The sequence below is a fragment of the Leuciscus leuciscus genome (assembly GCF_965113295.1).
Source record: "Leuciscus leuciscus genome assembly, chromosome: 6".
Lineage (NCBI taxonomy): Eukaryota > Metazoa > Chordata > Actinopteri > Cypriniformes > Leuciscidae > Leuciscus > Leuciscus leuciscus.
The window spans coordinates 35,334,060-35,350,799 of NC_138730.1; the positions used below are offsets into that span (position 1 = coordinate 35,334,060).

Below are 16,740 nucleotides of genomic sequence, written 5' to 3' on the forward strand. Positions count from 1 at the left end.
TCTCTATCCTCACCTCCTACACAACACAGCAGATGAGCAGTGAGAAAACAGCAAACTCTTAAAAAGAAGAAAAGACACCAAATCCTCTGGCCAAGTCTCCGCTCCATTCACCAACCGAACGACGGCTGTTTTGTGGCCATCTCTCGCTCCTCTGTTCTTGGACCTGTCCATCTAGGCTGCAGCTGTCAAAATTTTGACGTCTTAATCAATCTCGGCCATGACCCCCGTCTCTTGGGGAGGAGAGGAGGATAAAGCCAGGGGTCACCCCTGACCCTGTCTAGTATTCCTCCCCTCTCACCCCCATCCCCGATCACGACATCCCAACAATTGGGGAGAGGCTCCCATTGAGGCATTCTGGGGTACAGGGCTTGTATCCCCATCCTCAATGGGCTTTTTTCACAAGGTTCTTGGGACGCCCCATTGAGAAAGTTCTCGCCCTCGCCTAAGCCCTCACATTGAAGGTGAACCTCTGCATCCCTCCCCTGGCCTGGGCTGCACACACAGACTTATTAAACAGACAGTGACTTGCATCTGCATGCTGGGATAGAAAGCCACCTTTTGAACCCTCTTCAATGAGGAAACAACTGCCTGTTGCCTTGCTGAAGACAGCGTGTGATGGCTTAATCAGACATTGATGACAGGCTCATGCTTAAATAACACAGATATAAAGAAGATGGTCAAAGGATATGTAAAGAAGGCACTGGATATTTATAAAAGCCGGAAATTGGAATATTTAATATTTCAAAATACTAAATATGAATTGTGATTAGTTTTTATTGGTCAACTTTTTGCATTGGTCGATATCTTTTTTTTTTTTTTTAACAACAAATATATTTATGCACCAATGCTCAACAATAAGTTGTTGTTGTTTTTTTTGGTCCGTAGTTGAATCATCAATTTTATTTTTGGCACTGAATTTTTTTATATTTTCTAGAAATATATAGATTTTTTTTTTCATTAAGTGCAAAGCTTTCTTTACAAAATTTCTTAGTTGTGCTTTCAAAACTGTCAAGTCATTTTTGCAAATTCAACCTCTATGTTTGCCAGCTACTAGTGTTTTTGATGACAATCAGATCAGCAGAACATGCAACAACAATAGACAATACAGTAAGTCACAGAAAACCAAACATAGTTTGCAATTTATAAAAAATTACGAATAAGATCGATAAATGTTACATTGGTGACTCAGCACCGGCTGCAGCACTAACCCTAACCGTCCTGAAAGAGCAAGTGATGGTTTTGTTCAACTGACCTAAAACTCTGGGCCAGCAGGCCATCCTTACAGTTCAGCACTGTGCAAACAAGTGGCCAAAATGATCCAATACAGCTTTTATGACTTGAAGTGTTTTTTGTGTGTGTGTTTTTTTGTAAGTTGGGAAATTAAATCTAAAAACTTTTGCAGACTCCAAACAACAGAAATATCAAAATTGCTCTCTTCCAAATATCTCAGAGTAATGAAATCATCAACGTAAGCCCTGAAGTGATTTAAGTAAAACGTTTCACAGAATGTCTGTGTGGAAACTCCGTTCTGCTCTTGGTAAATTACAGCCTCTTTCCTTCATTTCAACATATCTGAACGGCAAAAGAGAGCAGAGGGAGAGAGACGGAAAGCTAAGGAGCGAGTGGGGAACCCGGCCACTGCCAGCCAGCGAGCTCTGCTAATAAAAGAGTGGCCAAGAAAAATGGCCAGATCCCTGAGAATGGCCTTTCCCAGTGTACCCCTTCAACCACCCACACAAGCACATCCACTGAGAGAGAGATCGCCCGCGGTGAATGCCGACCACCCCCCTTGAGCCCGCAAGAGCCCTAAATTACAGCCCGTATTTGTCATGCAATTAGCCCGCTGAGATAGCGCTCATAAATAAAGGCCGTTAGACTGGCCAGTCGGCCGTTTATCACCCCGCTCAAGCGACGACCCTCTCCTGGACCAGACGGAAAAGAAAGAAAGGGCGTGCTCAAACTGTCTACATGTCCTCTGGCTCTTCCTTTTTGCTTGCACTGACCTCAGCATTACCCCAAACAGTATATCATGGCTTTTTCAGTGCCGTATGGCCTGACTACGGACACTGGGAATCAAAGCCAGCATGGAGAAAGAGAAACGACCCTCTGGTGACAGAAGCAATCTATCTGATCCTCTCCTTTTCTTCTTTTATCTGTTTTGTTCTTTCAGTGTTTTGCCAATCGCATCTTTTTGCTTTAATGTGAACCGAAAACCACCAGACATGCTCTTGAGAGATAGCAAGACGAGAACGAGAGTGAAAAGGCTACGAGAGCATTCGCCCATGATCTAATTAAGCGGATTCTGCACATAAACCACACGGCTGTTGCTCCAACAAAATAATTAGCGCCAACTTTTCTCATGCGCAAATCCACTGGGAGGTGTTTTGATATCAAACAGGGCGATTCATAATCATAACCAGACCTCTCGAACAACAACACTCGCTTAATCCACAGTGATCTGCCGAATACCCAGCTGTATACATCTGAGTAAACTCTCTCATCCCTGAGAGGGGAAAAGTGCATCCGGGTCAGCCTCACTTATAATGATCTCATCTTAAATTATGGAATATATTGCTGCTGGGCGATCAGGGTATTTTTTTTTACTTTCCATGTGGGAGGTGCATAAATCTCGAGTCATAACAGAACCTGGTGAAACGCTCTGTTGGAAAAACTCGAACGAGGGAGTTATCCGAGCTCTTACCTTGGCATGTTCCCCCGTGTTCCTCATAGCCAGGGTTACACAAACAGTTTCCAATAGGCACCAGCCATTCTCCATCTGCTCCGCAGTACATTTTAGGGACCTCACGTTCCTCTGAATTGTCCACACAAGATCCGCGTACCTCCACTAGTGATGAGGTGTCCGCACCGGTGGTGGTGTCTGGAAACTGGGCCAGGTTGCGTACAGTGAGGGGGCATTTCTTATAGAAGATCCGTACGGATACCAGGGCGATGCAGGCCCCCACGTCTTGGAAGGCCAAGTAGAAGCCCTTCCGAGTCAAAATTCCTACATCCCGCACTTCCGTGTTCAGCTTCATGATGCGGTCTCCTATGTCCACCTGCGTGAAGCTCTCATCGGCCGCGATGGTGTCGATTTTGGTGAACTGGTTCTCTCGGATGTACCGCTCTTTGTCATTGTTGGACTCATAGTAGTAGAGGTTAAAGGTCTCCTTGCAAGTTCCCATGACTCCTGGCAGGCTGTTGCAGTCACGCAGGGTGAATTTGATCTCGATGTAGACGCGCTGAGCTCCGCCACGGGGGATCCAGTCTGTTCGGAGCCAGTTGTTCTGGTTGGGTTCCATTACGTTGCATACCTGGTATGTCCTGATTGGTATATTCTTCTCATCCATGATGCTCACCTCTTCCCACTGTGAGAGAGACGGAGGGAAAGACAGAGAGGTAAGTAGGCCTATAGAGATTCTACTAGGGAGACTTTTGTCACAGCAGGTGCACACAATTCCAGGCCCAGAGCTGGAGATTTACCACAGACCAACAGCTGCAATGATGCAATGATTTCATTGATTACGATATGATAATGCGAATTTAAATCACACATCTGCCAGATTCTGTGCACTGTTTTGTGAATAGTAGGGGTGGTTTACCCAAAAATGAAAATTCTGTCATAATTTACTCAAACCTGTGTGACTTTCTTTCTGTTGCAAAAAGCAGAAGAAATTCTGAAGAATAATTAAACTGTTGTTGTCCATACAAGGAAATTCATTTGGGTCCAAAACAGCACTGGAACCCCACTGAATTTTGACAGTGTGGACAAATTTCCCAAATATGTCTTTTCGAGTAAATGATGACAGAATTTACGTATATGGGTGAACCATGCCTTTAAGACAAGCGGTTTTAATACTCAAACTTTACACTTCTTTGCATACAAACTCATTGGCCATACAAAGATTTTATTGGAGATTGCAAAATAATTAACATAATTGAGATAATATGATTCTTTGAAGCATTGTTTAGCTCAATTTCTGTGTATCAGAACTGAAAGTGCCGTTTAAGCCTATCAAAGGCTTCAAAAACAGTTGTTTTTGGGAGATAGATAAGGCGATATGTCAAATGATTGATTGCTGTGAATTTCTTAACACTAAGGTGAAAGTATGGTTTTCAATAATAATACAGCATTACCAACACCCTTGCACATCTACCAAACAAATGCAGTACCCAGCAACATTTACAAGAACGCCCTGACTTCCTGGTCACCATTAATCCCATATTAAGCCATTGTAATACCATGGGGCATAGAGTTTGATGCTTCCTGCTGGTGAGAATTTCAAATGAGATGTATGCAATGAAGGAGAGTTTTGAAAAGGCCTGTCACGATCTATGACGCTGTCTTTTCTTCTCGCTTTTTTACTCTTTGTAAGTCGTAAGTGTAGAAATCCCAGCTGTCACACCGATAAAGCTGTACATTCGGCCCGTTTGCATGAGGGAGGGGGTTCTGTCGGGACCCTGTCAATCAAACGGGTGGATGAGATAAAGCAGTAGAGGGTGGGGGGAACCACATATCCTCAAATGCCAAGTTCACCATTAAACCTGAAACCAACTAAAGTGTGTACGGAGAGAATAAGACAGACTAATTGTGGCTTAATTAATCAATCAAATCACAGATAAATAACTTCACTTATACTTGAGTAGATTGATTTCAATATTTCAATAAAAACATTTTTTAAATGAGTACATGTTTTTGTTAATGTAATGTATTATTTTATGCAGTTGTAGTGTTTAAAAAAAAAAACAACTAGGCTATGTTGTACTAATTAAATCACAACACTCACAATAATAATGTGTATATAATGTGCTTAAACTTATACATGCAGTTACTGACTGCATAATAATTATAATTAAGTACAAATATTAATGTAAAGTGTGGGCAAAAAAAATGTATACTTTTTTTTAAATAAATATAAAAATTTGAAAAATGTATAAACTAAATATTTAAATCTCAGAATGTTAACCATCAGCACATAGCCTTCATACTGTATTTCAATTATCTTATTTGTACTCATTTTAGTAAGTCAAAAAGTCTAGCTTTATTGTTGTACATGCAAAATATAGTGCACCAAGAAATTTTAAGTTTTAAGATGCCAGCCCATAAATAATGTAAAGAAATGAACATCATAATTACAAAGCATAAAATTTCTAGATGAATTATCCTGAGCACAAGCACTTAAACTCAAGTCGTTTCTCAGTCTGTATGAAACATCAAATTATAAGAACAAAGCCATTTCATCTGTCAGGATTTATAATTATGGATGTTTGTGTAGATCTCATTAGTCTTCTGTGTTTCATCTATGCACTAATGCAGAAAATACCGATTGCATACAGTGTGATGCATCTTAAGCCGTTTTCCATAAATTTTGGTGTGCTTTTAGCATAGCATGAGGCCTTAGTTAAACCTTCTTGTTTTATGTACAGTGTGGAGCAGCAATTCCGCTGTGCTCAAAAAAGGTTCTTTAAATTCTCTAGTCTGCTTTTCATGTGCAAATATAGTTTCCAAGACGATCAGCACCTTCAAGAGTTGTCAATAGAGATTTTTCCACACACATACAAAAGTAAAAACAACACTGTCTGTCCTCTGTAGACTCACCCCTCCTTCCGTCGGACTCGCAACCCATTTCAGTTCTCCTTGCACAGTTCTCGAGTCCAGCAGCGTCACTGCGGAAAGACAAAATGCCGTGAGTCACTGAAGATGGATCATCAACCTCCTTATGACTTGACCAAACTGTCTCTTAAGTCACAACTTCTTTCTTTTGCTACCCTTTTGTTCCCAACTGTACAAAGTTATTACTCTCTCCATTTCCTCAAAGTACACTGATTTATGCTTATTAAGGAAATGTATTGGATATGGTTAAATAACATATTTGGCCAAAATAAGTATTTTATAAAGTTTGATTGTGGCATGATTAAGTAGGCTATTGTTTTAATCAGTGTTCCAATTTGGCTATTGTCCAAACAAAATCCGGTCCTTTGAGAGAAGAGCATAATCAGTGAACAGTGAATGTGCAATGAAGATATAAAAGGTTTATGTTTACAAGAAGTAATTTTATTTTATTTTTAGGGTTTCAGAATTTGTCTATTTGTGTGTAGCCTATAGCCTTCATACACCAAAACAAAGCCCTAGCATTCCCTAAATTAAAAGCGTACAGTGTAATGAGATATTTACGCGAGTTTAACAGAGACTAAAGTCTATATTATACTGAAATGCTTTATTCATTTGTTTCGTGCGTGTCTCTGCTGGTTATGGTGGACGAATTTCGTACATTTCGCTTCTGAAAACACTCCAAATAAATTAAAATAATAAAGGAGTCGTGCAAGTTTCCATCAAATTATTCGAATATGCTAGCCTACATTTCCTTTCTGGTCATCCAAGCACATTTCTTGAAATACAAATAAATAAATAAATAAGATAAGATAAAAAAATAATTCCAACAAAATTAGAAGACAGTGTTTCCTCCCAATAGAGTCCGAGTTTAAACTTCGTTTGATGAAATAAACGGCACAGTCGTCCATAGGATCTGCGGATTTGGGAACCACAGACACTTGGAGATCCCCAAAGGGACTTTCGGAGAAAAATTCTATAAATCCTTTTCGCTGACGGGATAAAGTCTCGAAATAAAAAAAATACAAATGGTAAATAAATAAATAAACGTCAGTCGTAGCAGTGTGCCACTCTATACCGTCCCAAGTCTTTACCCAAACAACAACAAAAAAATAACTCTTGGAAAGATTTTCCTTTGGTTTGGTAAATCCTTACCTTCATTAGGAGGGTAGACCCGTGCGGTTAATGTGAAAGTCGGTATCCAGATTATTAGCGCAAAAGTCGCTGTGAACACAAGCGAAGCCATTGGTGTCATTTCGTGTGCGTCTCCTCCGCTCCGCGTGCGGACCGAAGTTGCGTCTGTCCCGGTGGAATTAGCGTTTGAGAGTGATGCACTGCTGAACACCGCCGAGGGGCGGATCTTTACTGCCTGACCTGCCTGTCACAGCGAGACACAAAAAGTCAACAGTCTGTCCATTCGGGGAAATAGCCAGCCCATTTTCCAGGTATATGATAATTGGAGAATTGGAGAAGTATAAAAAGTCTTTCTTATTTTAATCTTTTGCGTTTCATAAAAAAAAAAAAAAAAACTAAGCTCGCGCGTGTTAGAGAGATATAATGCAGTGTGCGCGTGAAAGAGAACGCGAGAGAAAGAAAGAGAGATGCTGTTGTTAAATCTCTTCTTTACATATAGAACTTGGTCCACAATATATGGGAAATGTCCTGATCATGATTATTATATCTGTATACGTCATACAAAAGACTGTATGGAACGCGCAAGGCATTAAAGTTAAGTTTACCAGCTCTATTGTGGGAAGAGCAAGTGCGCCGTCTAGTGTTTGCAATGTATTCCTCTAATCCACAACACTCAGACATAAGCCAGTTTCTAAACGTGCTAGTTCGTGTATAAATACTTCATTACTAACATTACTAACAGGCAATTTATTCAGGGGAAACAGCTAGAATTCTCCAGTAATTATTACAAACAATTCTAAAACTATGAGTGGGAAGATGCTTCAAAACGTAAACCAGACCATTTTAAACTGCAGTGATTCAGTGCTACAGTCTCAGTAGAAAGACTCATTATCGCAAATCAGTCGGTTAGTATTGGGAGATAATTGCATAATTTGCATGCCGGCATGGCATTACAATAAAACCACACGTAGACACGTTATCTCTCTTTAATTTTTCGATAAAATTCTATAAATAATTGTGTTTATCGTGTCCGAAAAAGAAGTCCGATTCTTGTACGAATTGTTCAGCCCGATTTTGTGAACCGCATCTTTAAAAGACCCGACTCAAAGACTAAAAGTTATTAAATGTTAGTGTGAGACCCTTTATGCCTTTATCAACTGGACGCCTACACTCTACGACCTCTCCAGCCCCTGTCAATCAAGCATTTCATGGCGCCCACAGCCAGAGTTGCGTCTTTTCTATCGTAGTTCCATCAATAGCAGCAGATGCGTCGATTTCGCTTCACGCTTTGCACTGTCTTACTATATGCGCCCACCTGATGAGCCAATCTACATCCTGTAACGGGTGTCGGGGCTGACTGTGTGCTGACAACTTTGACAACAGTGTGTTTGCATATGGATGGGCTGAAAAGGAGAGTACTGACTCCAGTTATTGAGGATCGCCCTCGAGGCTGATGGATCTGAAAGAGACAAGGCAGTGGGCACTGTTTATACTTTAACATTAACAGTTGTAGTAGCACTTTATTATTCTGTCACTATAAGATAAATTTAGATGGCTGGAATAAAGTGAGATATCAGTGTGTTTGCTTAAATAAATAAGCATGTAAAGCTTTGTAATATCCACAGTGACTTACAAAATGTGGAAAAACCAGGGACACTTTGATGTCACATGACCCTTTTTTGAAAGCATTAAAAACAAATCCCATGTTTGTTTTTGTTATTTTAGTTATATCTATCAGATAGGTTTGATAAACCTCAATGTATGCTGCATTTGCAACCTTTTCACCCATTCTGGTGTAGTTTTGTAATGTAATACATTTTAGTTATTTGTTTTTTATATCAATTTAATGTTTATTGCTAGACAATTATAATTAGAAAATGAATAGAAAAAAATGCTCATTTAATTTAAGGGGGGGGGGGGGGGGCGGCGTGGGGGTGATAAACATTTTCAGGAGGCAACTCCTTCAGTGAAAATTTGTTTTCCGTTTCAGGCCCCATTTTGTACCCATTCATGGAAAGTGTCATATTGTTTAAAACAATGCATTTCTAGTGAAGTGCTCCCAGTAAAGGGTGTGTCTTCAGCTGTTTTTTGAAAGTTGGTCTCTGCAGATTCGGTCAAGGCTTGAAATTTGTTCCACCGCCTTCTCAGACTTTAAAATTCAAGATTCGTCTGACCACAGCTAGCGTTTCCTGTTTATGTATAGGCCAGAGAAGCTACGTTTTTGTTCTTTTCCATATGCGTTTGGGGCCTCTCTGGGATCTCTCGTTTTTAATAGCATTAGGCTGAGGAGCAGGTGACGTCCGGGACTTTGTCTCTAGGGCCACGATCGAAACGCTTTGTGGCGATGCCGTTGCTCCGGCGAAACCATCTCGGCCAGCATAATGAAGTCGGGCGGAGCATCTGGCGTTCCTAGATGGGTGCCCAACATCGATTGTCACTCAGTTTGACGAAAAGAATGGCGTTTTATTTTCTCAATCTGCACGAAAGACTGCGCAATCATAAAGGCCCAATTAGCCAAGGAGGAGGCGGTTCGTTTTTAGAGGTCTCGACCAATCGCTGCAGTTTATATCGGTGAAGGCCTATTGATCGCGTTATGGCCAGTGGGCGGGGAGTCGCCACAGGCAGGGGTGTGTTTCTGCGAGGCTTTGCTCTGGGCCGTTGTGTTTGGTCATTTGTGTCACAGTTTTTTTTGATTGATTACCGTCAGATCATTTTCTATTCTCTTTCTGGATTCTCGGGTCTCCAGTCCTGATTGAATTCCCTGAACGGCGCCCCCACACTCGGTTTTGTTCTCCGAGCCCCAGATGGCATCTGCCCACACATCTGTATTGTGCAACGCTAACGCAGGCCTCCAGACCGAGTGCACCCGGGACCCCCAAGGGACACTGTGCAGTCTGTAATTGCCAACTTTGAGCAAGACAACCCTCTTCTACTTTCTGTACGCCCCACGTTCTGGCCTCTCTCAGAACCTTCCAAACAACGTACACTCATATCCGAAAGAACTCCGCTCTAATGCGTACATCCTGTGCACATGCAAACATTGAACGTGTGATGGATTGGTTAAAACGTAGTAGAGGGGATGAATGCAGGCAGGCCGGACTAAAAGGACGGTCTCAGCAGTCTGAAGAAGCGTGTGGGTGTTTGTGATACAGAAACAAAGGAACTGAAGAAGAGCTTTTGGCTGTTATTTTACAGACAGTTATTTCACCCTCAGCTCGATTGAGATGTGACCGAGTCCAATAATATAAGAGATTGATTGGTTTTCTGTCTCCAATAAAGATGTACCCTTACTAGATGTTTCTATAGCCTTTCAGAGGAACCAAATGAGGAGAGAAGTTTCTTTGTTAGAACGTGCCTGTCTTTCAGTAAATCCAAAAAGACCTTGCCGAGGTTTTTGCATAAAATCCTCTTTCTCCTTCTGATAAAGATGAGGAATGACTCACTCTTTCTCTGTCTCTATACATGATTTTCCCAAAGACCTTTTTGTTTGAGATAGAGTCCTGTTCCCCCTCGAGTATGTGAATGGATTTCAGACTCTGAAAATCAAACACAAAGCTATCAGCTCTGCTCTGTGTTCTCAACCGCTCATCCCAGGGTAGAGGAGAAATCAATGGATAGCGTAAGAGCTCCTAATCATCAGCAATGGAGAGTCCCTGATGTTTTCCCAACTACAGCGACAGATACCCAACAATCAATGTATCAGACACTCGAATGGTGTTTAGACAGTTTTTATGTAAATGTTACTTGCACAGTAAATGACATACATAATCTCTACTGCTATTTGTTGAATCTGTTTTAAAGAGCAGGTCCCACATGTGTACTTATTTTCCCTGGTTTCACAGTAATGGTCGAAGTATCTGGGGTTTTCCAATGGTCGATGTCGATATCTAGAAAGCAGAAGCAGAAATTTAACAGTAAATGCATACTAGGAAATTAAATCTTCCACCAAATTTTATGTATTAAATTGAATGAAATGTATCATCTAATATCTAATCTACCTATCTATCTGTCTATCTATCCATTCATCCATCCTCAAAACTTTTAAACAAAGCTTTGTCAAGCCAACATTCAAAGTATTGACATATTGCTTTTTTAGTAAAAAATTATACTTTCATTTTATTTTACAATTCAATTTTAATTATGCTTCCTTTCATTAAAACCCTGTTTGCTACCTCAATTCAAATTCAGGAATTTAAAAGGCAATCTCATTTCCTCTAGTATATACATAATACAATTCAAACTGCATTTCGTTGCCTTGTACCTGTACTTGTGTAATGACAATAAAGTTGAATCTAATCTAATCTAATAATACAATTCAATCAGCAAATGAGATGTACACAAACTTGATAAAAATAAAATAAAAAAAACTATCTGAAAAAGAAATTGAGTAAATTGTACACAATTATATTTACGCCAAGTGAACGTGGTTTGTCTGCTGATCTGATAATCTCAAAATGGCCATATATTAAGCTATGCATTATTGTTATATCACTACTTCAAAGCATTGGAGAGTGCAAACATACTACAGAAATCAACAATCCTGAAGTGTGACCACCTTTATAACGAAGAAAACAGTTACACACCGTGACTCTATTTCTCCAGACCTCCATTGGCAAACATCCCACAATGGTGCAGGCTAAGTGCCACACGGCCTCAACGTTTGCAGTAGCATGGCTTCTATTTGCTAATTCTTCTTCTCTTAAGAGTTTTAAATAACAGCCTAGTGCCAGCCACAACCCCGCAGCAGGCTTCAGATGTGGCGGAGTGGCTGTTTGGTGAAGACGGATTGACTGTGTAATGGTGCGGGGCGTCCTAGAGCACTTAAAAAAAAAAATAGAGAATGGTGAAGGCATCACTGTCGGTCCCATCGCACCAGGCAGCTGTCACAACTGTACGGAGCAAAAACTCAGGATGAACGAGGAACGAAAGGGAAAGAGAGAGTCATCTATGACTGTAAAACACATTACAATATTCAAATACTCCAGAAAGCTCCATAACTTCTACCTTTGTGACTTAGGTGTACCATTGCTCAAAGACCGAGACATCTGATCTGTCATGCAAGACTGCAATCTGCCTTTTGTCATTTCACTAAGTTAACTGCCATGACTGTTTGTAACTCTAACCTTGAATTATTTCAGTGGAGCATTATATTGCTTTGTTTAAATGTCCTCTGCCATTTGTCTCGGAGTCAGCTCCACGCTCGATGGCGCTGAGAGGTAAAGTTTGACATAAACAGAGACTCAAAGCGGCAGCAGGTGCTGGCAGAGAGGCAGGAAGACAGCGAGAACTTTTGTTGTTTAAAACGGGCTGCTGAGTCCTAACAAAGTCACGTTTAGATAAATATACTTAATTATAAGCACACAAAAGGAATAAACGTGTAAATGTAAGTTTTGCACATAGGCCTACATACTGCCATGGAAAAATAACTGATTTTGAAGAGACCGAAACGTACACTGTCAACATATTGACAACACCACGGTTACTGCTTTGACATGTACAACTTTTAAAAAGTATAAATCCTTGTCCATAACAAGTTCAAAAATGTCAATACTAAGACACAATATAGTGGGACTCTCATTTATTACTCAAAAGAAATAAACTTTGAGAAAGGCCCCTTTAAAAGACAAAAGTTTGTATAAATGAAATCCAGATGGGAGTAATAAAAGTGAAATCACTTAGTCTCTATATATGGATTAAATTCATTAAAATAAAACTTCAACAAAGTATGAAATATAAGTGAAACACAAATACAGCGTTACATTAACTTATTGCACTCATTAAGCTGTTTTACTCATTTACCGATGTGTGTGTCCTTTCAGAATTGTTCTAACTTGTCTTTAAAAATCACATAAAGAATGAAACATCATAAGTCAAATTAGGTAAACACGTTAACTGTGTTAAATAAATGTGATAGCATTAAGCACATTCAATTGATCAAACTGATAATAAATAAGATAAAACCAACATATTCATTCTCTGAATTCAATATTGTAAGACCATCAAATGATACATAAACTTTTGTACGCCTTGTATGGCTCTAAAGTTGTACACTATATAGAATGTTCACATTTATTAAGAAGAAGAAGAAGAAGAAGAATGAGGAGGATAAGAAAAATAACTATTGGTATTGTTGGAATTATTATTATTAATTATTTAATAATTATTATTTAATAAATTAAATATTAGTAGTAGGCTAGTAGGAGTATTGGGGATGACACATTACAAGTAATGCAAGTTGCATAATCAGATTACTTTTTTCAAGTAACAAGTAAACTAACACATTACTTTTAAATTTACAACAAAATATCTTAGTCACTTTTTCAAATACTGTAAGTTACTTTGATTTCCCATTTCCCAAGTCCAGCCCAGGTGAGCAAAGTAATGCAAAAGTAACATACTGTAAAATTACTTTTCATAAAAAGTAACTTGAGTAATGCAATTAGTTACTTTTTTAGGGAGTAACGCAAATATTGAAACGCAATATTTTTAGAAGCAACTTTCCCCAACACTATTATTTTTATTATCATTATAAAAATGCTTCAGTGTCCATGCAAACATACAAAAAGGCTAGAACCACACCTATAAAAATGGCAAAAAACCTACACAGACATATGTGCTAACACACAGGAACCCAGACAAGCAAACACAGACATATGGAAATGAACACAAATTCAGACACACATGCCAAGTAACAAACTGACACACACACACACACACACACACACACACACACACCCGCAGAGAAGGGCAGAAGGCAGCCAGGTAGCGAGTTTCACCAGTGCCAGAAGCCTAATAAATCATCAGACGTGAGGCTTGAGGTCTTGAGACAGCAGTTGACTGGTTCTTGGAGCGTCAGTCGCCTAGTTAGATATGTAAATATCGCGTAAAGAATTCCGTCCACAATGCCTTCTCCCATCTGTTCCTCTTGGCATATTGATTTTTAAAGCAGCGCTTGTAACATGGCAAAGACTCGGCTTTCCAAGACACTGCTTTAATTTGCCAGAAATTACAATAGCTACACTGTGCAAACCCTTCATATATCATTCTATCATTACATGGTTTCTTTTACTAGAACAAGCTGAAAGCGGCACTATAATGGGCAAAACACAGCTTCAGTTTTAGCAGCTTAAATTATCGATTTCTCTGTTGTAGAAAAACAGGGAAGCAGAAAGAAAGAGAGTTTTTTTCCCCATTGTACTTGGTTTTAACATGGTTCAGTAGCAGTGGAGGTGAGCTGCCTGTGCCTGGTGTGCTGAGATGAATGAGAAATCTATGATCTGTCTGAGCGATTTCATTAGGAAAGGGAGAGATGGGGCGGCGGTGTTAATTACTGACAGTACGGCAGTGCTAAGCTGCCACTGATACTTGCGATCAGAGTCGTTTTTAATTACCGCTGTCGTAAAGTGAGCCACGTTTACAGTAATAACATGATTATGGTATGAATATTGCAGCGTGAGAGGAGGCATGCCTCACACTTGGTAATATTTTACGCACCGACTGCAGTAATTAGTGCGGTAATTGTGTTGGCATGCTTACTGATAAACAAGCAAATTATTTTTGGTATTACTGTGAGCTTTAGAAACACCTGTGATACATTCATCTAGGGTGAAATTGAGAGCATATGTGTGTGTTTTTTAGGAGAATACACTGAAGTTTATTTGGGTTCACAACAAGGAGAGCCATTTTTTAAGATGATGAAGGTGTGTGTTCATGTTTGTTTTTTTTAAGTGATTTGGTGTGTAAGTCAGTGTGACAGCAGGAAAGAGTGAGAGGTACCGGTGAAAATAGACTTGTTGGTGGTCTTGTTCTTGTCGGACTGTCAGCGGGCCGCCCAGCCGCACCGTGAGGTCACCCGTCGACCCCTTTGGCTCCACCACTCGGTCGGTTCCCATGATGCCCGCTGATTCCCTTTTCAGCGCCTGACCTGGCAAGGTGAAGAACTGAGTTTCAGGCCTCCGGGAGTTCAGATAAGACCAGCCTCTAAAAATACCTCTCAACAGCCCTGGAGAGCCCTTCTGTCCCATGTGTCCCCTGCAACCAGGAACAAAATTGTTCATCCAAAGCACATTGTTCAAACTACGTGCAATGCAGCTAGTTCAAGTAAGTCTTCACTGAAGCGCAAATCCTGCACAAAGCAACAGCCAATCAGAACACATTTGAGGTTTAATTTTATTGGAAGAGTGATTAGAGCAACAAGATAAATTAATATATATATATATATATATATATATATATATACCGTTCAAAAGTTTGGGGTCGGTAAGATTTTTTAAATATTTTTGAAAGAAGTCTCTTATGCTAACCAAAGCTGCATTTATTTAATAAAAATACAGTATTTTTTCAAAAATACAGTACAGTAATATTTCAATTTAATATCAGAAATCATTCTAATATGCTGATTTGGAACATTTATTATTATTATGTTGAAAACAGTTGTGCTGCTATATATTTTGTGGAAACGATGAGGATTTTTTCAGGATTCTTTGATGAATAGAAAGTTCAAAAGTATACCATTTTTTTATTTTAAATAGATTTTTTTTGTAACAATGTAAAATCCTTGCTGAATAAAATTATTTCAATTTACAAAAATATCAGTAGGCTATATATAGTATTATTTAATTTAATATTTTACATTATAATGTTGTGATGTCTATTTGTAGTTTTACAATGACTGATTTTAGTTTTTAATTTATTTAGTTAAACAATATATAATTTTATATTAGTATCGACTTTGCTTAATCACAATATGCCTGATACAATATTGTGCTAGATATTAGTCCTGTCCTTCCATACTTTTGTAAGAGAAGTAACCATTACTGCTCAGCATCGCTATACACGGCTAACAACTAGCAATAAATAACATAAACCGCAGTCAAAATGACAAAAACAGGCAGCTCTGCTATGACAGAACTGTAAGATCACAAGCTTGAAAGTCCTATAGAAGAAAACAGCACAGGACTTAGTTTGATTGACTGTAAATCTCTAACTCCAAAGTCTGACTGATGTTTCTTGCGTCGTCTTTATTCCCCACCAGCAATTAACTGAAGGAATGCAGTTCCCTCTGCTTGGACTCCAAATTCCACTGTTTCTCATACGCTTTTTCCCTTTGGCTCTCTTAAAGTTTGGTTTCCATTTAATTGCCATAGTGTCTATCCTTCTCAGCGTGCCTCTCTGAAACATGACTCTTTCTACAGTCCATTTGTTTCACTCCACCTATCCTTACCTCGACTTCGCTCGAATTAGCTCCCATTTGCCGGAGTCCATTAAAATTCTTTAGTCCAATTTTGGGTGAGCGGTCCACTGTGAAAGACTTTCTTTGCCTGCTCAAGGTACTGGGACACACTTTTGTTGAAACATGGGTTTGGATGTGCTTTGTTTCATTAACATTTCTGTCCTTCACAGTATTCCAGTACACTTACAAACAAGTAGCATAATCATATTTTGGTCACTATATGATTGTAATATCATTGTATTCTTTAAATAAAGCACCTTAAAGTGTAAATACCATACTACAAGAATACAGTATCATGGTATATATTTTAAAGTACCATGGTATTAGATTCAAAACTTTCTTTCCAAAAAATCTTTGCATTTTTTGCTAAAGTGAACTAACCCAAACTGTTACATCCCATGTTAACATTATAGGACAGAGATGAGGTGCTAGTACTTTTTCGTATAGCATAGAGAACACGCAAAACTGTAAATGAATGGTAAAGTAGTAAATAGCAATTTATGGATTAAAATATACTACTCAATATACCAAAAATATGACTTTGTGTGCATACAGAACACACACACACACACACACACACACACACACACACACACACACAAATGCAAGTACGCTTACAAACAAGTACAAACATGGACACTACCATGACTGCAATACCATGGTATTCTTTAAAGCACCTTGAAGAGTAAATTCCATGGTATATGAATTCAGTATCATGGCATATCAAAGCACCATGGTATTAAAATCAAATAAAAATTAAAAGAAA

At 39.1% G+C, this 16,740-nt stretch overlaps 1 protein-coding gene and 1 long non-coding RNA gene across 3 annotated transcripts in view; both read right to left on the bottom strand.

Moving 5' to 3' along the window:
- epha4a (eph receptor A4a) overlaps positions 1-7,233 on the bottom strand; it is a 40,908-nt gene extending 33,675 nt beyond the window's left edge. Inside the window, exons 1-3 of one of the 2 annotated variants that reach the window (XM_082171794.1) lie at positions 6,764-7,233; positions 5,597-5,664; positions 2,702-3,365 (exon numbers count right to left, since the gene is read on the bottom strand). In XM_082171794.1, coding sequence (XP_082027920.1) covers positions 2,702-3,365; positions 5,597-5,664; positions 6,764-6,863 — 832 coding nt within the window. In that variant the 5' untranslated portion in view covers positions 6,864-7,233. The remainder of the gene's footprint in view (positions 1-2,701; positions 3,366-5,596; positions 5,665-6,763) is intronic. The other variant, XM_082171795.1, reaches the window with a different exon arrangement.
- LOC309501586 overlaps positions 1-16,740 on the bottom strand; it is a 460,649-nt gene that overhangs the window by 91,723 nt on the left and 352,186 nt on the right. The gene's annotated exons all lie outside the window — the stretch shown is intronic.